The sequence below is a fragment of the Talpa europaea genome (assembly GCF_964194135.1).
Source record: "Talpa europaea genome assembly, chromosome: 11".
NCBI classification, from domain to species: domain Eukaryota; kingdom Metazoa; phylum Chordata; class Mammalia; order Eulipotyphla; family Talpidae; genus Talpa; species Talpa europaea.
In genome coordinates, this window is record NC_140078.1 from 41309614 (window position 1) to 41334078 (window position 24465).

The window sequence follows — 24465 nt, forward strand, 5'->3', positions numbered from 1 at the left end:
GGAGGATTCTATGTGTCAGAGAACATTCATTCTTGCTCAGCTTGTATGTGAAGGGAGGGTTATTTTAAGCCCTAAATTTAGAGATAAATTGTATATTCACTCATAGACACATCAGATTTGGCATTTATCAAGCATTTGTTTTCCTGGCACTTCCTCCTTGCCCAGTATCTCTTGTCCTATATCTCAAGGATCTGTTTGGGCCACTGCTCTGAGCATATGAATTAGGGGTGTGCAGAAAAACAGGCCATGATGATTACAAGAGAATCAAAATGTGTGTTGAATACAAAATTAAATCTCTGAGTTTATTGATCCCTGCTAGTAATCTCCCTTCAGTGGCTTAACTCTTCTCTTTCTACTTCCTCTGTGCCTGGCCCCCTCTGATCCCCCCACCCATACATTCCTATTTTCATTTTTCCAGGTCTCCTCTGCCAGGTTGTTTCCTGAAGCTGAGGACACTCGCCTCTCAGAGCCTGACTCACCTGCTCTCAGGGGTAATGAGGTGGGGAGGACACAGACCCACCTACATGGACTTCACCTCCACTCTACCACCCTGGCTGCTGGGCCTGGGCAAGTCCTTCAGACTCACTGTGACTCAGTTTCCTGCTCTGTAAAATGGGGATCATATCAGTACAGACTTCCCAAAGGGACTGACAGGATATGACAACATGGACTTGAAGGATGTCTGGCTGTGAGACGGGTGCACAGAATGTCTATTTGGAGCAGAGGGGAAATTATTTCAGTTGATATCACAGGGAAGGTGGCATTTGAAGTGGTAATTCAAGGTCAGAAGCTGTTCATTGAGTTGAGAGTTACAAGAGCAAGCCAGTGGAAACAATGTAAAGGACCCTGGAAGAGAGAGTGGTGGAATGAGTTAGGGACCAGGAAGCAGGGGCAAGGCAGAATGAGGAAGATTCACACGAATGAGTCTGGAGTGGTTTCCAGAGTGTGCTAAGTTTAAGAAACAGTGCACATAGTAGGGTAGCACCTTTTGAGTAGAATGGCTGGAATATAGGATGTGCCAAAGGGACAGGGGAGCCAGGTTGAAAGACTTCCGCCAGCCACGGGTGAGATGATTTGGACATAGGAGTCAATAATGGCAGGAGTGGATTACAACAGACTGAGTAAAAAAGGATTTCATGAACTTACATGGTACAAAATATTTTTTTAAAAGAATGTCAGCTAACAATTATAGAAAAAAATGGCAGACATGGGAAATGACTCATAACCACCAAGAAATGTGACAGAAACAACTTTTAACAAACTCATATTTGTCATCATCAGTAATGGGATGTGCCACCTGGTGTGATGCAGTGAGAAAGCACTCACATGGTTTATGCAATGCTCCTGCCCAAACGCTTTATTGAACACAACCTCAGGAAAAGCAGTTGGCAAAGCCAGACTAGGAAACAGACATTCTGAAAAACACTTGGCTTGGATTCTCCACAACATCTGGTCACGTAAGAGAAAAGCAAACAAGTGGAGATGGCCTGAGAAGTGGCCCTTGGTGAAGAGTATGGGGACCGGGTGACAGCATAGTGGCAGCACGTCTAAATAAAAAACATGAGCCTAGATGGATGAGCAGCTGGAAATGATACATGGGAATAGTGGGGTGAAGTCTGAATTAAACTGAGTTCTAGAAAGTAGGGCTGAGTTGATGTTAACATTCCAAGTATGAACCTGTCTTAGTTATTAGAGAATGCCCTGTCTGTAGGAAAGCATTAAGACATGGCTAGGGGTGAAGTGTTCTGATATCTTTAACTGTGACATGTTTCAGAAAAACATATAGGGAAACACACACATATACATGTAGATGTTATATGGAATTACAATAATTGGAATTACAATATTTTGGAATATATATTGGAATTACAATAATCCTGACTGATCAGAAAATGTATGTAAATGAAACAGAATGACTAATGTTTACAATTTAAAATGAAAGTGACCACTATTTTGCAAAGATATTGATAAACAGACACAGGCAAGGATAGAGACAGACCTAATTGCACTGAGAGGCCAAACCCCAAAACTAAAAGGTGGCTCTGATAATATACCTACACAGCCATTTAAATATGAGATGAAATAGGCCAATCTATAATCCTCTGGACTCTCTGCCTGTGGAGTCTCTGAAGCTTTCTCCAGATTTTGGCATCTGCTGCCAGAGGCTCTGCCTGGAGAAGTAGCACCTCCCTCCTCACCCTGCAAGAAACATTCCACACGCAGAGCATAGCTCTTAGGCTGGTCTCTTAAACCTTGTTTTAGTAGTTCATGTCTCCCCCCACCACCCCTTTTGTACTGCCAACCGAATTGTATTGTATGCTTATATTATTATAATATGGATTTCCTCCCACAAATTATATTGTCATTATATGTGATTGGCTTGAATTATAAGTGAAACCTCTGCAGCCAGGTGGAAGTTATCATGCTGATGTCTCAACCACATAATGCTTATTACAGTATATAAATGCAGACATGGAACAAAAACAATGTGGCAAAACATGAAAATCTGCAGCTTTGGGGCCTCCCCAGTGGCCTAAGGGTTAAGTCTCATTGCTATCACCACTATGGCCTGAGTTCAATCCCTGGCCAGGGAGCCAACACAAATGGCTCAGCAGACCTCTCTTGTCTCACCTGCTGTTCTCCTCAGCAGTGTATTTCAGTCCATCTGCCTGTTCTGTTCCCTACTCTGTCTCCAGTGAATCCTCTCACCTCTGCACCCCTAGCCTACATCCCAGTTCTTCTGTGCAAAAAGAAATAAAATCTTTAAAAAGATAAAGAAAAGCTGCTACATTTTTTTTTTATTTATACACAGAAGAACTGGGGTATTGCCAGAGGGGTGGGGGGTGAGAGATTCACCAGAGACAGAGTAAGGAGCAGAACACAGTGGATTTACTGAAATACACTGCTGAGGGGAGCAGCAGGCAAAACAAGTAAGATTTGTGTGCCATGTGGCTCAGCTCCCTGGCTGGGGATCAAACTCATGCTGCAGTGGCTGCCGATAGCTTGATAGTGCTGAGACTAAACCCCTGTGCCACCAGGGAGGCCCCCAGAAAAGCTGCAATATTTACATGAAAGCAACATAGGAGTTTATGACACTCTTCTTGCAACATTTATGGGTATTTGAAAATCTTCAAAATAAAAGGTAAAAGATAAGTAGGGATAAATTAGGCTTGAGCACACTCCAAGATCAGGGCACAGCACAAAGGAAGAACCAGACTTCTAGGCCTGAAGACATTAGCGCAGACCTGCAGCAACCACCCAGCTCCCCCACAGGTAAAAGCCTGGTCCTGCACCTGAGCATGCTTCCTACCTTTGCGACAAGGTCCATCACACTTTTTACACTTCCGGACGCCATCCTCCTCCACTTCATAGCTGTCGGAGCTGCAGGCTCGGACACAGGAGCCGTGATCTGTCACCACGTAGTTCCCTGGGGCAGAGACATGAAAGGGAGGTGATGACAGTGGCACCAGGTGCTGGGGCCACACACAAACGCCTGTGTCGCCCACGGAGGACTGATGAAAAGGCCCAGGTCCTCTGGTTTTATTACTTCAATGACAAAGATGACAGGTTGCAAACAGAAAAGGAGTCACGCTCAAGAGTTCTAATAGCTTTTCAGACCCTAAAGTGGGAAATAAAGATATTTCATCACAGACAGGGAATTAATGTGCTGGGAGAAATCATCGTGCATGGACACAGTTTAAACATCTCTTGAAAGCTTTTTTTTTTTTTTTTTTCTTTTCTGTAGGTTGAACGCTCACAGATTAGATCTGTGTAACAATTGTGGCAATTTTTCTTTATCATAACTTGTCATTTACCTTCAACGGCTTATTATTCTATTTGTGAGTCATTTTCTCTGTACAGAATATAAACTTTTCATGTCTATATATCTCATAAATATTCTTTAAATTTCTTTAAGTTAATCTCCCTTCCTAGAAATCAAGATTGCTTTCCAAAGGTTTTTGACTAGACAACTGTACATTCTATTAGAAAATAATTTATGTCAGCATTTTCTGAAACACCATGGCCACCAGTAGAATGTGAACTCAAATAAGCAAAAACTAAGGCCAAATTATTCAAAGTCAGACAACTTTCTCTACAATTCTCCTAAGAGACACTTTTGCCAGAATTTTGAGAAGGCCAGTCTTCCAGCACACTCTTCAATTAAGTGTCCCAAATACCTGTTTGTTCTAACAGCTAAACAGAAAAATGCCCAATGGCCAGGGGGCTATGCCTGGACCCCAGTTCCAGGTGTGGTTCCTGTCCTAGCATTGAGACATGGCAGCAACAGGGCGCACAGAGAAGCGGCTGGATAGCTTAGCTCCTCTCCTGTGCACCCAGTCCTGCCCTACTACCTGTCTGACAAGGAGGCAGACACAGCGACTCAAAGCAGACCAGAGACCAGGGGACTTACTGATCCTTAAAAAAGAAAACAGGAAATGGAGGCCTGATTGTTGGAAGGGCTTTGCAGTGAGGGACTCACGGGGACATTTCTTCACACAGGTGGCACCAAAGCTGTACTTCCCCTCCGGGTTGACATCCATCTGGTAAGTGGTGGGGTTGTAGAGCATGAGCGGGGGGCAGGTGTCCTTGCAAGTGGCTTCATCCCGGAACTTCCGGCAGACCTGTCACAGAGGATACACACTGGGCAAGCTGGGCAAGGATGCTCAGTGTTTTGATTCTGTTCAGAAAGCTTGGGTGACACTTCTTAATGTCCAGGTGCTTGAACAGAGTAGAAAAATCTAGCAATATGAAAGGGGGACCTCTCCCTTTAAAGCGTGGTTTTTCTTAAATATGCTGTCTCAGCCATGATAAGCTATGGATTATGATTAGAGAAAAATAGATCACTTTAATAATTTACAAAATGACAAAGGGGTTCACACTGTAGGGTGTCAACTATGGAATGAAATTATTATTATTTATTTTTAATTTGTGCCCCTACCACAACCCTGCCCCCCTTAAGCTCAGAATCCTATGTCCAATATTTGTTTTTATTGTTTTCACTTATTTTGTTACACATAATTCTTTTAAGACTCCTCTGTTCTGTTGAACATGGTTGCATTTCAATCTTTTTATGGCTATATAATACTCCATGGTGTGCATATACTACATCTTCTTCATCCAATTGTCTGCTGAGGGACATTTTAAGTTTCTTCCATGTCCTAGCTATTGCAAATAATGCTGCTGGGAACACTATGGAACATAAGGGTTTTTTGTTTCATATTCTGTGGATACATGGCCAAGAAAAGGATTGTTATTGCTGGGTCATGCAGTATTTCCATTTTCAGTGTAAGGAAAATCAGATTGCTTTCCATAATGGTTGTATCAATTTACATTTTAAAACTCAATTTACATTTCCTTTATTTAAAAAAAAAAAAAACCTTGAGGCTAGATTTTAGAATTTATTGCCAGACCACAAAGAAACTTGATGAGGAATGGTGCCATGACCATAGGACAGACCAAATACAGGGGTGGCCTTGATCAAATGTCATCTCTCCCCTCAGGCTATGCAGTAGAACAAGTCCAGACCAACCCAGTCAAATTCCTTGGGGCTGGTCAGCTTCTAGAATTAAAAATCTTCCCCTTCCTGAAACCAGAGTCTTTTGGCATCCACCTTAGGTGGGCCTCCCTATCTTGTGCCCTTGGGGATCTCCTCTTGCTGGTACTGACACTAGGACTCATTTCCCAGCCTGGCATCTCCAGGACCTCCAAGAGTATCACAATTCAGGTGCCACCCTCAGTCACTGGGGCTCCATGAGGTAGAGTCACTGTCACTGGTATAATGAGGCTTTGGTCAGAGCCTTCTACAGTCACAGGGACAAAGAAATGCCTGAGTGGGGTTGCAGGAGGCTTCTGAGCTGTGGTGGAGACAGCAGAGGGAGTAGGGTCAGAAGATCTGAATGCAGCCCCAGCCATGCATTGGTCACGTGATTTGGATGGGTCTTAAACATCTCTCTCTATATTTTAGGGACCCTTACGGTGTCAACTCCTTAGGTTGGTACTGAGAAACAGGTGAAACAATAAATAGCTTTACAATGCTGCTGCTGCCAGCCACAATAAACATTTAAGGACAAATAACACATATTTGGCCTTTATGCTCATGGCACACCCAGGGGCTGGGTCAGACACCACATGCATTGTGTCATTTAGATCACTCAGTAGAGAAGTACTTTATGATCTGCCATTGTCAGACAAGGAAATCTAGGTAGAAAGGTCAGATAATTTGCCCAAGGTCATAAAGTATGTGATGAATGCAGGATTATGAAAGATGCTTTGTCATCTGGCAAAGAGCAACCTTTGCATCTGCTACTACAAATGCTACTTGACACATTTCTCCCAGGCCGTTCTTTATATCCTGGGCTGGAGAAGCCCCAGGGGTTGGGCTGTGGGCAGTGCTGGCGTGGAGGGCTGCAGGCTCACTTACCAGGCAGTCGCTCTCTCGGGGCCCGGTGCAGCCAGCGGCACACTGGTTGTGGCAGCAGTCGCTGGGGGACTTGCCGCGGCAGCGCCCAGAGCACTGCTGGGCACAGATGATTTTGGTCACTGAAAAGAAGCACAGATGGCTGTGAGCTGAGGAGCCAAGGAGGAGGCAAGATCACTTCCCAGGGACCTTAGAGCACTTGCAAACAGTGCTTGAAAAACTGAACAAGAGAATGGATTTCACGATTACACGGCTTGGTAAAATTCCCAAACATTCACATGTTGTCAAACTAAATTAGATTACATCCATTCTTTTCTTGTACCTTTACCTCCCCCCATTTGTTTTTAATCACATACTTAGTTAGGCAAACCAACCAGATTTAGTCTAGACTTTTAGACCTGGAAATAATTAGATACTTGTTAAAACGGTGCTGCTGGTGAAAAGCTCCTGCCAGGAATTAGTGCTAAGAAGATGTAAACCATGTCATCATTAAAATGAAGGGCTTACATGTCCCTAGATGCCAGGCCATCTATGCTCCTGGAGCAGGATTCCTACAGAAAAACGAACCTGAAAAACGTTGCTCATGCTTCTATGGACGTGGTGGCAAGGAAGAGGGGAGGAAGGGAGAGAAAAGAGGAAGTGTAGGGATTCAGGTAACCGACAAGTTTCCCGTTGCCAGGGAAATCTGTCCAACACATTCACAGAAGTGAATGGTACCCATGTTCTGGCTTTCACTTATTGCTGACAGGCCAAAGTACCCGAATAGTTCACACTGGAATAACACACACAGTGAATTTGCAGGACAATTGCTCATGCAAGCTCTGGCTCTAAAATCAAGTGTGCTTTTTGAAGTCTTCAAAGGGAAAACAAAAACAACCATGTAAGTAAAAGAGGAGGGGGCACCTGGAGTTTTGCTCCTGACTTACGTTTCTGGCAGTTCTCCTTTCCTGAGCCCCAGCAGCTTCCATTGGGGCAGCTGGGATCACACTTCTGGCCTAAAAATTAAAAGCAATAGTTAATTCATATCTCGGAGAAGGAAAACAAATAATAGGAAACTGATGACACCTTCCCAAGCCCTGAGCAAAGGAAATTCTAGAAACAAGGAATAGTTTTCAAAGTTCTTATTTTCTGTTTGACTCGTTGGTTTATAAGATGATTAAAAGACTTTCTTAAGAAAAATAAGATAAGTCATGTAACATTTTTTAGTTGCAGAAACAGAGGCAGAGAGAAATTATCAAGTTATCACTGGTCGTGACAACTGGGATTTAAGTAAACTCAAGGGTGTAGGTTTCAAATTTGCTTAGGTCTGGAGAAGTTTCCAGTGTCTCCACAGCCAGGTTATGGTGCATAATCTGGTGGGATGATGCCCATTCTCATGTGCCATCTTGAGTGACTGGGAGGGTCAGTCATCCCAGGGAGCTGATGGGCATAAATAAAAATTCCCAGACTCCAAGCAAGAGAGCTTGGAGTCCAAATGTTGCACAAGGTTGAAATGTTTCCAATGTGTATTGTATCATTTTGTGGGTTACCCAAAATGTAAGTCATTAATTTTTAAGCTACTGTCTAGAAATATTTGCAACTGATTAATGTTTTGCAGCTTCTATAAATAATCATTTAAAATTACGGCTACAAAGTTTTTAATCTCATTGGCTGTGCATTTATCAGCATTGAGAAAAATGAAGACCAAAGCATTATATGTATATATAGAGAACAGGTTGACCACCATATTTGTTAAGAAGGGATCAGAGCATAGATATTTTTGAATATGAAGACACAGTAACTAAAGGGAATTGATGTGTGTGCCAAAGTCTCCAGCAGTCAGGAAGAATTTAATCTCTGGGAGAATCTAGATTTCAAACAGAGGAGCTAAAGATTGCCAAGTGGTTGTTGAACCAGGACACCATTCAATATTACTGATTATTTTTACAAATGTCTCCAGAGGAGAATGGTGTAATGTAATTCTGGTTCTCTGTAAAATAATGGAAAATGGTGAAGCCAAACCCCAAATGGATGAGTGGAGTTACATTTGGGAGGGTAGGGAGAAAGAGGGCAAAGAAAGAGAAAAGAAATAATATATAAAATGTTACAAGTGATTGTACATCATGTCATTTTTACTTTTTACCCTCTACTTCCCCATATTTTCCACATTAACTACTCATCATAAAAGAAAAATACTCTTCCAACATTTGCCAACCAATTAATTCAAGCTCAACTTATAATTCTGTTCTTAACCCTCTGTGACAAAAAAAGAAATGCAGGGGCCTCGCTGGTGGTGCAGGTTGTTGAGCACAGTGCTGTGAAGCTGTCGGTAGCCTCTGCAGTGTGGGTTCAACCCCAGCCAGCTGGGGAGATACCCACATGGCATGGCAGACCTCTCCTGTCTCGCCTGCTGCTCCCCTCAGCAGTGTGTTTCAGTCAGTCTGTCTGTTCTGTACCCAGCTCTGTCCAGATCTGGTGAATCCTCTCACACTCCCACACATCTGGCCTGTACCCTGGTTCTTGTATAAATAAATAAATCTTTAAAAAATGTTATGACAAACCTTCTGTGCCTTTATATATTTTTCTACCTAATATGATTTTTAATAACAAGGCTGTCCTATAATTTAATCAACCAACCTCTTATTTTTAGATATATTCTATTTCTAAATTCATTGTAAGAAGACTGCAAGGAATATTCTTGTACACAAGCATTTTTCTACAACTCTTAAGACTTCATTCACTTTTTAAATTTTTTCTTATTATTCCTAGACATCAAATTCATGTGTCAGAGGTTTGCATGTTTTAAAGCTTCAATACCTATTACCAAAATTCTCTCCCCGACCAGGTTTTATTAATTTATGTGTCTACAAACAGAATGAGAATTTTTTTTTTCTTCACCTCTCTGCTGATTTATGTATTTAAAAATCAAAAGGAAACCAACTCTTTAGCAAAGGCAAAAATTATGTTTCTTTATTTCAACTTCTTTATTATAGTATCAAACAACATTCTGCTTCATTTCTTGAGTGAGTGTGTGTAAAGAAGAGGCGGGCTAAAGTTCTTGGCCTACTTTTTTTTTTTTTTAATTGGGAGGTTCACCTTGTTCTTAGGAGTTCTAAGAGTACTTTAACCACATTAGCAAGAATATTAACCTTTTCAAGGCAATCAGATATTGCACAATATCTGATTGCACAATTTTCCTAACTCATCATTAACTTTTTTTCATATAGCAATTTTCTTTTATGCTATCTGAATTTGTTTTTTCTTCAACTTGATATTACAAATATTTTATATTCACCTTTTTTCTAGCAGTTACATATATATCAACATTTTATTATATGTAAAATATGTATTTGGAATTTATATTGTATATGAAGTTGTGATGAACTTTCAGGTAAACCTACCCATTCAAACTTCAAATTCCATGTGACTTCAAAAATAACAATGATGGGACACTTTGGTAACCCTTCTGCATTTCTTGAATCCATTGCCATAAAACACTTAAATCACTTTTCAAAATTTTTTGGGCAAAAATTGAACGAGACAAGTTCTCAGAAGGCCTCTATAAGACCTGAAAGATACTAGGTAGGGGCAGTGTTTCTTCCACAGGAGAAAGATGGGTTTCTGAACTGTTATTAGTCAGGGAACTAACAGGGAAAACACAGGTGGAGGTGAATGATAATTTCTAATTTCCAGTATTACCAATGGAGTAGCCCAGTTTGTTTTTAAAAATCCTTTGTAGTTCTGTCACTTTGATTTTTTTCTTAGTAATTAAGTCATTCCAAAAACAATTTATTGAATACAGGATTCTTCCTTTATTTGCTTTAAACATCATTTCCTTATGAACATTTGATTTAGTCAGGCTTATTCTTCTTGTCTCATTCTTAAATGTCTCTCATATATATATTATATATATAAAGTACAGTAATATACATACATATATATATATATATGAAAAAAGTCAGTCACAAAGGACAATTACCATACAATTCCACTCACATGAAGCCCCTGAGAAGACAAATTCATACACACAGATAGTAGATGGTGGGTGCCAGGGGCTAGGGGGAGGACAGCAGTGCGTGGTTGCTTAATGAGTAAGGATTGCAGTTGGGATCATGAAAAGTGCTGGAGATGGATGTGAATGTATTTAGTACCACTGAATTGAATTTAATACCACAAAAAAGAGGAAAATGATGGTGCTGGTTTCTTATTTAAAAGAACTGAATGACCCAAGACATCAGGAAGGATTTGCTGACTAGAACTGGGACATTGTAAGCATGTGTCTTGGTTTCCTTCAAGGACAGACCAAGAGGCTTCCTGGCAGGCATGCCCTGCATGGCTGCTTTCCTGATGTACAGCGGGGACTAGGTTGTTGGCACCAGGGGCAACATGGACAAACTGCACCCAGTTTTGTTATCTCAGGAGGAAGAGCCAGTTCAATGCTCCCAGAGGGCCTGGCGCCAGTTTGAGTCCTGGCAGTCTGTCAGAAGCACACAACCCTTGTCCAGTCTCCCCCAGCGGGCTGGAAAAGCCAAGTCAGGACTGATGGCCACACGGTGCTCAGCTGTCTTGGGGGCTCTGTCCTGCCTGCAAGGGTGCTAACAGTCACTATGAAAGACACACTTCCCTGTCTTAGAGAATCTTTTTCTAGGGACAGATAATTCATTTGCTACCATTTTATATTAGATTAATGGGACTTGACCTTTGATCTGACTTCTCTCACCTCCACCCTACACTCCCTGACTCTGGCCCACTCAGGAGCTGGGACAGGGGACACTGGGTAGCACTTACAATTGCCTGGGTTGTTCTGAAAGTCCATTGACATGTTGCTCAGAAAATCTTTGTCAACAATGTCCTGCCACTGCACAGAATCCAGGTTGCACAGGGCAGGGTTGTTGCTGAATCTCACGGCGCCTTGTAGGATTTCTGCATGAAAAAGGAAGCTCAGTGAGCAAATCTTCAACTCTAAAATCTCACGATGTCTGTGTGCATTTCTTTACATCTTACATTCTGTTAGAAGTGCAGTAGATTTCCCATAAAGCTTCAATGGCAGCAGGTGGAAAGTGAACTGATAACACTGATGTGGGGGAGGTAGGATTTTCCCCTGAAGTGTGTCTTTGAGCAAGAATGATCAGATGTAGACATATGAGAAGGAAGAAGATGAAGCCTGTCAGTGGCACAGCATGAAGAGAAAGTGCACAGTGGGTTGTTGATTCTGGAGAGGCTGACCAGTTGGATTGGACAGACATGAATGACAACAGGAAGGGGCTAATGTTACAGGAAGAGCAGGTGACTGAGTGACAGGAAAAGGCAGTGAGGAAGCCAGGAGAATGTCATGGGAGAAAGGGTGTGAGAATGGGGTGAACAAGAAAAAGGCATGTGTGACACAGACATGCAGTGGATACCAGAAATGTAAAGGATGTAAAGGACAATGTAGCTGTTTCAAAGGAAGAACCAGAAGGGCATGAAAAATCAAGAATGATATGAGAAATCCAAGTCTGAGCACAAAGAGTGTCACCTCAATGACATTAAACATAAACATTGACTGAATGGTTTATGTGCACAAAACACCGTACCAAGGGTTTCGGATCTACAAAGATGATTTGCTTTGCTGGCTTCTCTCGAGGAACTGATGACCTCCTGCCCCCAGAAGACCACAAGACAGGGAAGGATTGGGTACATGCTAACTGGTTTGTACATGTGGTCTTGGTTGACCCCTACCATGGTCAAATGACCATGTGATGCAAGCAGAGGCATAAAAGAGGCCCAGCACCCCCACAGGTAGGGGTGGGCACAGTACACACAGTACAGCACAGAAAACAGGGTTCGCCCTGGAAAGGCAGTGAGGCTGTGAGAAAAATGACATTTCCCATAGCACACTGGGGGAGGAGAGGAGGGTGCTGTGGGGATGAAGGCACAGCAGAGACAGGAGAGTGGTTTCTTCAGAGGATGACACAGAACACAGGGGTCAGGGGAAGGAGGTTGGGAAGTTGATAAAGGCCCAATTGTGGAGTTTCAGATGTAAAGTCTGACAGTCGTGTGGAAAGGTTTTCTCGGGAGGGGCTGATGGCAAGTGGGCGAGACTCTCTGAGAACTCAGGATGAGAAAGACAGAAAAGCGACATCAAGGCTACAACAATGAAAACAACAGGACCTGGTGTCCAGAAAGAGAGTGTAAGATGGGAGTCAGGGTCGGGGGTCTGCCTGATCACCCACAATCAGCAACAGTAAAATAAGAAGGGGATGCATGGGTGCTGGGGTTCCGGTGGCCTTGCCTGGTACTGAGAAGACAAAGAATTGGGGGACAGTCATTCTTTGACTTTTACTTTCAACATGTAATGACTGTTCCCTTTGTAGAAGCACTGAGTTAATTGTTAACAATGGTATTGAATTTATATTAAATGACTATTTAATAACATTAAGTGATCTGGATTTATACAACTTCAATACCAATAACAGAAATGACAGCAACAGCAGAAATAGCTCCTAAGTGCTTTGTCTGTAGTAATTGACTTAATTTCTCAGCAACCCTGGGAAGGGTTGCTGTTGTCACCCACAGTTTTGAAGATGAGGAAACTGAGCTGCACTGAACATGCAGCAGAAGCTGGCTGGTCAGATGTGGAGCCCTCAAGTCCTAGCCATGTCTGCTTGTCACCAGAGACACTGTGAGGTGAGACGGACTGATGGGGTGTGGGGAGCACATGGACAGGCTATTCCACGGGATGAAAGGATGTGCCCTCAGTGCCAGCAGAAACACAGAGCAACCTCCATAGAGCTCCGAGCAAGGAAGAGGTGGGTGGGAATTTTTAAGGCAGTTTTATAGCATGGAAAACTAGGAGCCAAACCAGAGGGTGGTGCAGTTTGTTCCATGAGGCTTTGACACATCATTCCAACCCAGCACTTAAGCCTCTGGGCCCCCACGGCTCCTGGGAAGTCTCTGTTGCACCTTCTCTTCCAGACCCTTCCCAGTGGATCTCCCATCAGAAGTGCATGGTACAGGGATGGCAAGGACTCAGGGGCAGAGGTTGGGTGGCCATCTGGTGTTTTCACTCATTTGGGATCTAAGGAAGATTACTTGGCACCATCTCTTTATTTGAAAAATGCAGAGAGTAATGCTCTGAAGGAAGGCATGGGCATTAGATGAAGTTACTGATTTAACATGCCTGGCACCACAGCTGCCACAGAGCAAGACACCACACACAGTTACTGTGAGCTTCTATTTAAATCAGCATCCATCCCCTCTCATCTCACAGGACCCTCACTTGAGTCCCACTCACAGGAACTCCAGCTTCTCCCATAATGCCTTTATTCCCTATCTCTAACAGAAACTGGGCTTTCTATCCAATAGCATCTCTTCTGAAACTCTCTCAAATACGAGTTGATTGTTACTATATATCCCTTATATCTGAGGTTCATGTAATGAATGAGATTGACACAGAAAGTCTCTCTTCCAGACTAGGTCATCTGGTCATACTTTTTCCCAGAACCTTTACCATTTCTTACTATCTCTCTCTTTCTCACTAACATGGAAGAACTGGTACTGACACAAATCTTCCCTTCCCATCCTCTCATTTATTATCTTGGGAATTCACCTGCTGCATCTTGAATGCAATATGCTTGTATTTGATGAGAAAAGTCTCTGGGCAAATGAAGAGGAGTGACAGGTTCCCTGAGTGTCATCTGAGTAGCTCTCAGCACTCAGTCCCTGTGTCTGGCCTCACCCTGTAGATTGCGCAGCGGCAGCTCCCTCAGCCCCGTCCTGTTCTCTCCGTAGTTGGATAAGACTGACAAGGCGTGGGTGTTTTCATACAGCACGTTTCCCCTGATGATCTGCAGGTTTTCCAGAGGGATCTTCTCTACTGTGTTGAGGGCGATGAGCACATAGCCAGCCACCTCCTGAATGGTCTAGGGGGATGAAACTCAGATGTAATTTTTCTCGAAAATGGGTCTGGGTGATCAGGACACCAAACTGAACTGTGCACATCAGTGACTGACACATGTGAAACACAGAGGTGACTGCAGGTGGGGAAATGGGAAGTGACAGGCTTTATGATGATTCCTGCCGTTCTGCCTACCCATCTACAGCAATGATGAAGGGTGACGTGCATTACTGAGGAATGCTGTGACTTGAATTTGACTTGGTGTTCAACACATTCAGATGAAAGTGGAGATGTTTTATTAATTTATTCTATGTTGGTCTTGCATGCGTTCTCCTTTCCAAAAGAAAAAGAAAAGCAAAAGGAAGAAAGACCCCTGTAGAAGGCTAGTACAATCCAAAATTCAACCACCAGCAAACTCTGGCCTTCTGAGCTGGCTCCTACCAGTTCACCAGAACCTATTGTGAAATACTTGGGAATTTTGTGAACTGGTTGTTAAACTCTTGGTAGCTGGGAATCAGCTACCTGGGGAGTGTTTATCCCAATGAGATAGGCAAATGCTACATAGTGGGACTTCTTATTTTTAAAGAGCCAGTATACCAGCATGTCATGCCTGAAGCAATGATTAAAAATGACTATCACTGTCAGTGGTGATAGTGGAATGCCAGTCTGCCTGGTCTTTTCAATATTCTTCATAACTAGCTGGTAAAGTAGCCTTATAAAACTTGCATCTGTAGTTCCTTAGGACTTATAATTGCCATGGTACATGCAAATACATGTCATTAAATTCACCAAGGCCTTTATCGAATATATTCACTCCTATTATATGTGGGTAAGACAATGAAATTCACTGAACTAACCTTTAAGAAGGAAAGGTCATAGTTCGTTTGCATGTAAGTAATTTCCAAATTCCCAAGGACCACTTCACAGTTGTTGAACATCCTCTGGAGACTCAGAAAGTGGTCTTCATAAGTGCCCAACTGGGTGAGTTTGTTACTTGTGCCTTGGCAAACTGCAACAAAAGGAAAAAAGATACTACATGAAATGCCAAGTACAGGAACAAAGCTAACATAAAACAATATTCAGAGATTTCAACTTTGTTTACTTCGGTTACTTACAATATTAATTCTGATCAAAGACCATGGGCAAATATGACAAAAAAATTTTAGTTTATACATGTAAGGTACATAATAAGGGATAACTCGTTCTATAATGCATGCAATTAAAAATGTCAAAAATTCATGGGGAAATTGATGAAAATTGAAAGAAAATCTTTAAGCCTAAATGGTCTATAAGAGCTAGGAAAAATAACATATATTTACACATAAATATATATTTATACATAAATATATAAATGATGAAACTACAATGTTGAGTTATCAACTATATAATGAACTTTTTACTTTGCAAAAATATAACATGTCACATTATTGTGCACCCACAGGATATTTATTTATAAGTAAAACATACACTATTTTCTGACCACAAAATTGTACGACTTAAAAATCCATGGCAAGGATATAAATTAAAACCCAACTGGCTGGGGCCTCCCCGCTGGCACAGTGGTTGAGCACTGGGCTGCGAAGTTGCCTGTAGCCTTTGCAACGCCAGTTTGATCCCCGGCCACCGGAGAGGGTCCCACATGGTACAGACCTTTCCTGCTGCACCCACTGCTCCCTTCAGCAGTGTTTTTTGCCACTCTGCCTGTTCTGTTCCCTGCTCTGGCTCTGGTGAATTCTCTCACCTTCCCATGCTTCTGACTATACCCAGTGCTTGTATAAATAAATAAATAAATCTTTAAAAAAAACCCAAAAAACAACTGGCTGGAGAGTAAAACTATTTTTCTAAGCTGATGTATCAAAGAACAAATCAAAGCTCTAATCACACAATATTTATAAAATAACAGAAATGACAAGGCACATTTAAAAACACACCTGGCTAGTGAGATGCCATAGTGACCCTCAGTTGGTCCCTGTGACCCCTCTGGCACAGGTATGCATGCAATTGCTCTGCCCCTCCCCTGCGATTATACAACCTAGGCATGTTTAACTCCCTCCTATTTTGAGGTAGCAAACTAAACACAGGAAAACATATTAAATTAGGATACAAACGTAGACTATGGAAATACACTTGGTAGTCTATATTTAAAAGCAAAGGAGATTATATTAAAGTCTTATTTACAAACGCAGCTCTTTGAAAGGCATGTTTAGGCAAGCATAACAAAACAAAGAGATTTGGGGCTTTTGAAGCAGGGAGCTCATTATGGGACTATACTTTGAACCGAAATTATCATAAGAGTGTGGAAATATGGCCTCTGGCTTTGGGGTTAGATTCAGAAGTGGCCAGATTCTTCCATGTTGTAAAGGCATGACTGCAATCAGCAGCAGGTGGCTGAGTACAAAAACAAGGCCAAAGTCAATATACAGGCACTTTCTTCAGGAGCCCTTTCTGAATTTACACGTCTAGTTTATAGACTTCTTTGTTCCCTGAACCTGGGGATTGCTCTGAAGTGCATCATCTGACTGTCTGCCTTTGCATTTCAGCACAAGCTCAGACGCCACATAATCAACCCAAGGCATTTATACTGACATTAAATATGAAGCAATCTTCACATCCTTTTTACTCCGGGGTTTTCCCTCATTTCCCCTCTGTGGGCTCATTCAAGTTTTGGGTTGGAGAGGATTACCACATGGAAACCGATGGTGGGCCAGATGGCGCCCCTCTCCACTGACTCTGGGGCAGCATAACTCCATAATTCTTCCAACCATAGTTGGGGTCAATCCGACATCTCTGGTCTGCCTTTTCATGGAGTATGGGCTGCTTTAATTACAAGTTGGAACAGTTGTACACAGTTGGCGGCAACACATGCTGATGGGGCCAGAATGATTTCCCAATTCTAAGGTCCTTAAGATGCCACCACCAGTGTAGGCGCAGGGTCTTGATAATAACATGTACATTTTGATTAGCACACTGGGAACAAAGGTTGCTAGCCCAGCGACAGACTGTGGTATCAGGTGGGCACAAGTACTGGAGAGGCCCTTCCTGACCACCAAGTGAACGATGCTGATTAATAGTGGGAGCAAATTTCAGAAAAATTTCTTCAGTATACAGAGTGATGAAAACAAAACTAGTTGCTTTCATTTTTAAATGATCAAGGATACCAGCTTGTAAGTTTCTCTCAGCTGAACAGAGAATTTTTATTATTGAAAACAATGAGAAAGAAACTTCCATCAATATAAAAGGAAATATTCCATTTAAGTTTAGCCTGTTATAGAAAAAAAATCATTTAAAAAATCCATACTTGTATTATCTTCCATTTATTCAAAAATGCTAATGAATACCTAAAATATTTGAGGATTGCCTATCACCATTCTTCATTGTTTACAATTAGTATGAACCACTTTAAAAAGTGCTTTTTTACTGGCATCAAGAAATAATAGAATCAAGAAAGTTTAAAGATAAGCAAAACTTGAGTAGTAATAGGATGAATAACTTCCTAATCAATGTGACCAAGAAAGAAGGAGGGGGACTTTTTTTTTGCGGTAAGACTGGTTTACAACAGTGCATATAATTTAGGGATATCTGTTCACATTTCTTCAGATGCATGTTGCCACATCATGCCCACCAGCAAAGTATCCATAATCCTCCACCACAGTCCCTTGGCCCCCTCCCCATTTTGCACCTACTCCCACTCTTTCCAGTTTCAATTCTGTAATCGCATTTTTATAGAAAATAAGTCTTATGAAAATGTTTTATTTTCAGAAAATAGATAATAGCAAAATTTCACACTACTGACGTGAAACTTAATTCATAAAACACTCTGGAAGTAAGTGCACAACTTGTTTAAATAAACAAACTCTATGTCATGGTGATTCCAGTTTGGAAAACCTATTCTGAGGAAATGAATCTAAATATAGAAAAACTTTCATGCAGAAGTTTTTCATTATTTTTTGAACAATGGCAAAGAATTGCATAATCCAGAAATGCTCAACTATCTAGCCTGTCTGCTTTTGAGAACAAGAAAACAGTTGATAGATTATTTGTCAGTTTATGGCAAGTCCATTCTGAATGCTGTTCCAGGGTTAATTACTAAAGTATTACAAGAAATCATTATAAGGTTGTTTTTTTTCCTGAGGTTTTTCCTGCCCTGTGTCCAAAATGGAATGACATCATCTAAGTGAAATTTGGGGTGAAGACAAGAATTACTTGACCTAAATTCTTTGATTGAAAAAAGTATAATCTTAAATCAGTGAGATAATTTACATGTAAGACAACTGATATCAATAAAATTACTTAAAAAGAAAAATCACAGGCAGGTATGGAAAAAGCAAAATGAGCAAGAGTTTTTAACTCAGGAGAAAGTGTTTGGCCACTTTCTTATTTTGTGACTTAGAACAACTTCTCTAAACTCTATGTGCCACAAAAAAAAATAAATAAATAAACAGAGTGGATGTAACATTGACCTCTCAGAATTGTTATGAAGATTGAATAAATGCAAAAGCTTTTGACTTTCTTTTGTTAAAATGGCTTCTGGGAAATGTGATGGTACTATGACAGGAGGTGTATCTGACAGATGTTAGGGGGCCTCCATGAGTAATGCTGGCCTTCAGTATTGTCTGAATTGGGAACATTTGGATCTGCAGCGAGGCTTATTCAAACAATGAACATCAAGCATAGCTCCTTTGCAGAATGGCAAATGAGAAAAGGAAAGTAAGTCACATAGTACTTTAAGAATTTCATTAAAATATGAATTTAGGTGTTAAAACAATTTATTGAAATGAATATTTAATATAGGATTATACATTGGAAAACCAGACAAAAGTGTTTGTGTCAAGCTTTATACAAAATGCTAGTGATCTGCTCCACTTGCAAATCTGAAGACAAATTCTCCTGAATCAAGAGCAGTGAGCTCTAAATTTTTGTATTTAAATTTTATTATAAGGACTTACAAATTATAGCAAAGCTGAAAGGAGTGTACCATGAACACCTTTAGATAAACATGTTACTATACTCAATTATTACACTTTATCCATCTTGTTTTTTGATGCATTTTATTTTATTTTATTTTTTTATTTTAATTTTATTTTTATGTTCCCCATTTTGATGCATTTTAAAATAAAGTACAGTGAGCAGTACACTTCGCCTTGGTATACCTCGGATTGCAGCTCAATAGAGCTTCTAGTTGTTGTCATCGATGTTGAAGCAACATCCACGAACTCTGAGATACCAGACCTTACAGGCAAGACACTGGTGTGCCCATGATGCTATCAGAACAGAGGCAGCCCCCTTCGCCCCAGCAGCCCCCTTGGGCCCTTCTCAGACAAGCTCTGCTTCAAATGTCACAGGCAATTGCCACTCGGACTCTTTTCACATACAGTAGTCTTGCCTGTTTTGGGACTTCATGTTAATGGAATTACGCCTGTTACCCTTTCGGTCAGGCTGTTTTACAGCATATATTTTTAAAGCTCACTCTCATCATGTTGTGCTTTTAGTGACTACTTCAGGCAAATGTCTGATGGGCAGTTACCTGAATATTATCCTGGTACATTTGGTGCTGACCCATGGTGTGGTCATTCTTTTTCTCAAGAAACACGCCCTCTCCTCCCACCCCCCAACCATTTATCTTAACTAAACATTAAAGCAATCTGCCTCTTTCTCTCTTGAAATACCCTTTATTTTATGGAGTAATCCCTGTGTCAATGGGGGTGTACACCTCTCTTTGTCCACAAGCCTGGGCAAATCCGTACTACTGATTAAGACACAGTATTAAAACAAGTTTTTCCACATTTTCCCAAATCTACTTAAACACTTTTGGAATTGCCTAAGTCAATTTGTAATTGTCTTAATCTGCTGCTTTCCCTCGATTACACATTAATGGCTGCCCAAGTAGCTGGTTTCTTGTGGCTCTCTCCCCTTGATCTCCTGGATTGCTTTTGCTTTTATTTTTGCCCCATTTTCTTTTTCATTCTTTTTTTTTTTTAAAGATCTATTTATTTATGCATACAAGAGACGGGGTAAAGGCCAGGGATGGGGAGGGGGAAGTGGGAGAGAGGATTCACCAGAGACAGAGTGGGGGGCAGAACAGGCACTGCTGAGGGGAGCAGCAGGCGAGTCGGGAGAGGTCTGCTGTGCCATGTTTGGCCGGCCGGGATCGAACTCATGCTGCAGAGGCTGTGGATTGCTTCACAGTGCGGTGTTTAACTCCCTGCACCACCAGGGAGGCCCATATTTTTGCTCCATTTTCTACAAAATGCCCTGTTTTGAAGCAGAAATCGTATCACACTCACTGGTCTGAACCATCCAAAAGTTCTCCAGTGTCATGACAATACTGTGGAAGCTCTTTTTCATGGTCAGCAAGGTCTGAGCAGCTGGGGCTCCTCTCTGTCAGTCTCTCCTGCTCACTGTCCAGCCACATTCCCCGACTTCCTTCCTGCTTCCAGGACAGTTATGTTTGGGATGCCCTTCCAATTCTCCTAGACCTTTGCATCGTTGTCTCCTTTTTATCACTAGGATTCTGACTCAATGGTCATTCTTTCAGAAATGTCTTTACTGGAAGTGGATTAGCTTAAGTACCCAGGGTTACATTCTATCACATTACTGTGCTTTCTTTTCTTTCTGGCACTTATCACTACTTAAAATGTCTGTTTATAGAAATAAGTACATATGTATCGTATTTGTTTTATCTGTCCATTTTGGGTGGGGAAAGGTGGAACATAGACATCACTGGGCTGATGGCTGTGATGTGCACACACCATATTGCCGCATTTATATTTTAAGAGGTGAAAGCAGTGGCACTATGTGACTTGCCATGAATGACTTACATGGTCTCCCTGCTTTCTTTGTTTCCATGTCTGGTAGAGGAAAAGAAGGAGGAGGTGACAGAAGAGTTTCAATTCTCACAACTTTCTGGTTGGTCATGTAACATCTTTGTTATCTAGGTAACATATTTGATTAAGCTTTAAAAGTCAGAGGAGGATTCCCTCCCCCTCCACACACACACTTTCATGCTGAAAAGATCTCAGAAAATTTCAAATAAAGTGATATTTCCATATGGGTTTTAAAAAGACATAAAGAGGAGGCCTCTCTGGTGGCCTAGGGGTTAAATCTCAGTGCTATCACCACTATGGCCTGAGTTTGATGCCTACCCAGGGTGTTAACCCGCATAAGGGTTAACAGCCACAGACCTTTCCTGTCTCATCCGCTGCTCCCCTTAGCAGTATATTTCAGTAGATCTGCCTATTCTGCTCCCCATTCTGTCTCTGGTGAATCCTCTCATCTCCCTGCACCTCTGGCTTATACCCCAGTTCTTCTACACACACACACACACACACACACACACACACACACACACACACAAACACACACAGAGTCAAAAAAACCCATAAGAGAAAAGACAGAGTAATTGCCAGAGTATTTGCCTGATAAGACTAAAATCTTATCAGGTTTTATCCTTTCTATTGTTTTATTGAAATTGTATAATCATGGCAATTTCAAAACGTGGATGCATGCACAACCCAGCTATGCTGTGCATTTTAGCACAGGAATATGCCAGGAAGGACAAACACCAACTTGTTAACAAGGTCTTCTGTGAATAGTAGAATTCTAGGTGTTTTTCCTATTTCTTCTTTATAGTCGCTGCATTTTTCAAATTTTCTATAGGGTCACATATTACTTTATAATAAACAATTACCAAATTTACAAAATTCTGTTGGACAAGGCCAAACTAAGGGTATTTTAATAAAATACATTTTCTAATGGAGAAGTGATCCTGTACAACTACTAAGATCTTTAAAGTTTTTTTTAATTTATTTTTATTTTTTTTTAAGAGGCACATATTTTATTCATTTATTTATTTATTTGTTTGTTTGTTTTTGTTTATACATACACTGGGTACAGTCAGAAGCGCGGGAGGGTGAGAGAATTCACCAGAGCCAGAGTAGGGAGCAGAGCAGGCAGAAGGACTGAAGTACACTGCTGAGGGGAGCAGCGGGCGGCAGGAGAGGTCTGCGCGCCATGTGGGACCCTCCTCCGGTGGCCGGGGAGCAGCCGGGGATCGAACCAGCGGTGCAGAGGCAGCTTCGCAACCCAGAGGCAGCTTCGCAACCCAGCGCTCAACCGCTGCGCCACCGGGGAGGCCCAAGATCTTTAAAGTTTTGCACTATTCATGTTAACTGGTTTTATGAAAGTGTTTTGAAAACGAGAGATAGCTGACAAGAAATTAAATAAGAGAGAGTATATGAGAGCTGCAATGATGCTTAGAATAGCTACCTATGGCAGTGTTTAGAAAATACCATGTACTGCGCACAGACGCTTTAATGCTTAGAATGCTCAAGTTGCACTTTTTTTTCCTGATCTATACAAATCCATTTACTTTATGTTGGTTTTGGAGTGCATAAAACAAATTTATCCCAGAGAAAAACATTATAAATTGTGACTAAAAAACACAATTAGACTAAAAAACAAGACTAGACTAAAAAACAACTCACATCACAGTTTGCAATAATAGGAAAATAGAAACTTGATGGTTGAGACATAATGAAACAATTGGGAAAACAATAAAAGTAAATATAAAGTAGCATTTAAAATTCACTCTGGATTTAATCAAAGGCTTTGTCTCACTATAATCAAAGAGGAAAAGTCTCACTATAATTGTGAAAATTTTTTCTTTTTCTTTTTTTTTAAAGATTTATTTTTTCATGCATATGAGTGCTGGGGTATAGGCTAGAGGTGCAGAGGGAGGGAGGTGAGAGGATTCACCAGAGACAGAGTGGGGAGCAGAACAGGTGGATCCACTGAAATATACCGCTGAGGGGAGCAGCAGGTGAGACAGCAGAGGTCTGCTGCGCCATGTGGGTTAGCTCCCTGACCTAGGATCAAACTCTGCAGTAGCTGGTAATAGCTTCATAGTGCTGAGACTTAAACCCCTGCACCACCAAGAGGCCCCATATTTTCCACAACTTTTTATTTTATCGAGTTCTGTATTTTGTTGTATTTGATTTCAAAACTAGGAAGTAGTCTCAGTTTGCAACCATCCAAAGATTACTGTCAAATTGAGTTTAAATCTACACTGCAACTTGGAAATGCACATGAAAGACTCTAAAAGTCCTCTTAAATATTTGATAATTTGCCATGTAAATTATACTATGTCTACTGGACTCAACATGTCAAGCCTTGGCATGTTCAACACAACTGCAAACTAAAGTAACTCTAATTAAGTTAACAAGCAGAAGATTTCAAAATAAACCCTCTTTCAATTTTGAGTTGGGGAGCAGAATACCAAATTCTTTTAATTTCCATCTCCATGATTCTCTTCCTAGTCATCAAAATAATCCTAAACCATGTGTATGATTTTTAAAAATGATATCAAGGAGGCTCAGGATGCCTTGCACAGCAAGTCCACTCCTTGGGAGTTAGCTGCTGCCTGAATCCCAGGTAGCTAGTTCTATGAGGGAATGTGGAATATGTTTCCAGTGACATCACCAAATACCTATCAGTGTGAAGGCTGTAACAGCTTCATTCTGGGTGGACCTCCAGCCAGGCACCTCCACTCTGGGTCTCAGTGTTCTTGCGTTTAAATGGGACAAGCATGAAATATTTAACAACGGGGGTGGTTTGAGCAGTAATGAAATTGTGAACATGGAAGTGCTTCACAAATCACAAATCTCTCTAAATACAAATCTCTGAGGTTTCATCATAGCAGCATTCACAGCACCAAGACATTCACTATATTTCTGCCCATCTGTCTTCAATGTTTTCTCCCCAAGGATTTAAAAAAACAACAACAAGAAAACCTGTTCAGTAGAATTGATAGAATGTATTGGAGTTTGGGATGCTTCAATATTCTAAAAAGAAAAATATCACTTTCATTATTATAGGATGTTGTCTAAAGTAGGATGCTGAAAACGGAAATCAAAGTTTTAAGTGACAGTGCTGGCAATCATTGCATTTTTTTGTAGGTAGTTGAGTGGCTAGTGAATTTGACCTCTTATTTGACTATCAGAAATTTACTACAATAATATTTCAGAAAAAAATACCCATTGATCTTTTATTCATCCAAGCCAATAAATCTCTTAATACCTAACTATGTGCCTGGTGACGTATTTGATCATCTGCTCTTTAAACACATGTACTGAACTAAACTTCATGGAAGGGGGAATCACATAAATCAGATTAAATCTCAGAATCTACATCAAAT

The 24465-nt window shown here is 41.2% G+C and overlaps 1 protein-coding gene across 3 annotated transcripts in view; it reads right to left on the reverse strand.

Annotated features, from left to right (window-relative positions):
* The window catches only part of EGFR (epidermal growth factor receptor), a gene marked incomplete at both ends in the record, with an annotated part of 193660 nt that overhangs the window by 53948 nt on the left and 115247 nt on the right, over positions 1–24465 (reverse strand). For 2 of the 3 annotated variants that reach the window (XM_084248364.1, XM_084248363.1), the window contains 7 exons: positions 3311–3427; positions 4481–4622; positions 6422–6540; positions 7345–7413; positions 11186–11320; positions 14115–14298; positions 15131–15282. In XM_084248364.1, the coding sequence (XP_084104490.1) occupies positions 3311–3427; positions 4481–4622; positions 6422–6540; positions 7345–7413; positions 11186–11320; positions 14115–14298; positions 15131–15282 (918 nt within the window). Of the gene's footprint in view, positions 1–3310; positions 3428–4480; positions 4623–6421; positions 6541–7344; positions 7414–11171; positions 11321–14114; positions 14299–15130; positions 15283–24465 lie in introns of all 3 variants that reach the window. The other variant, XM_084248362.1, reaches the window with a different exon arrangement.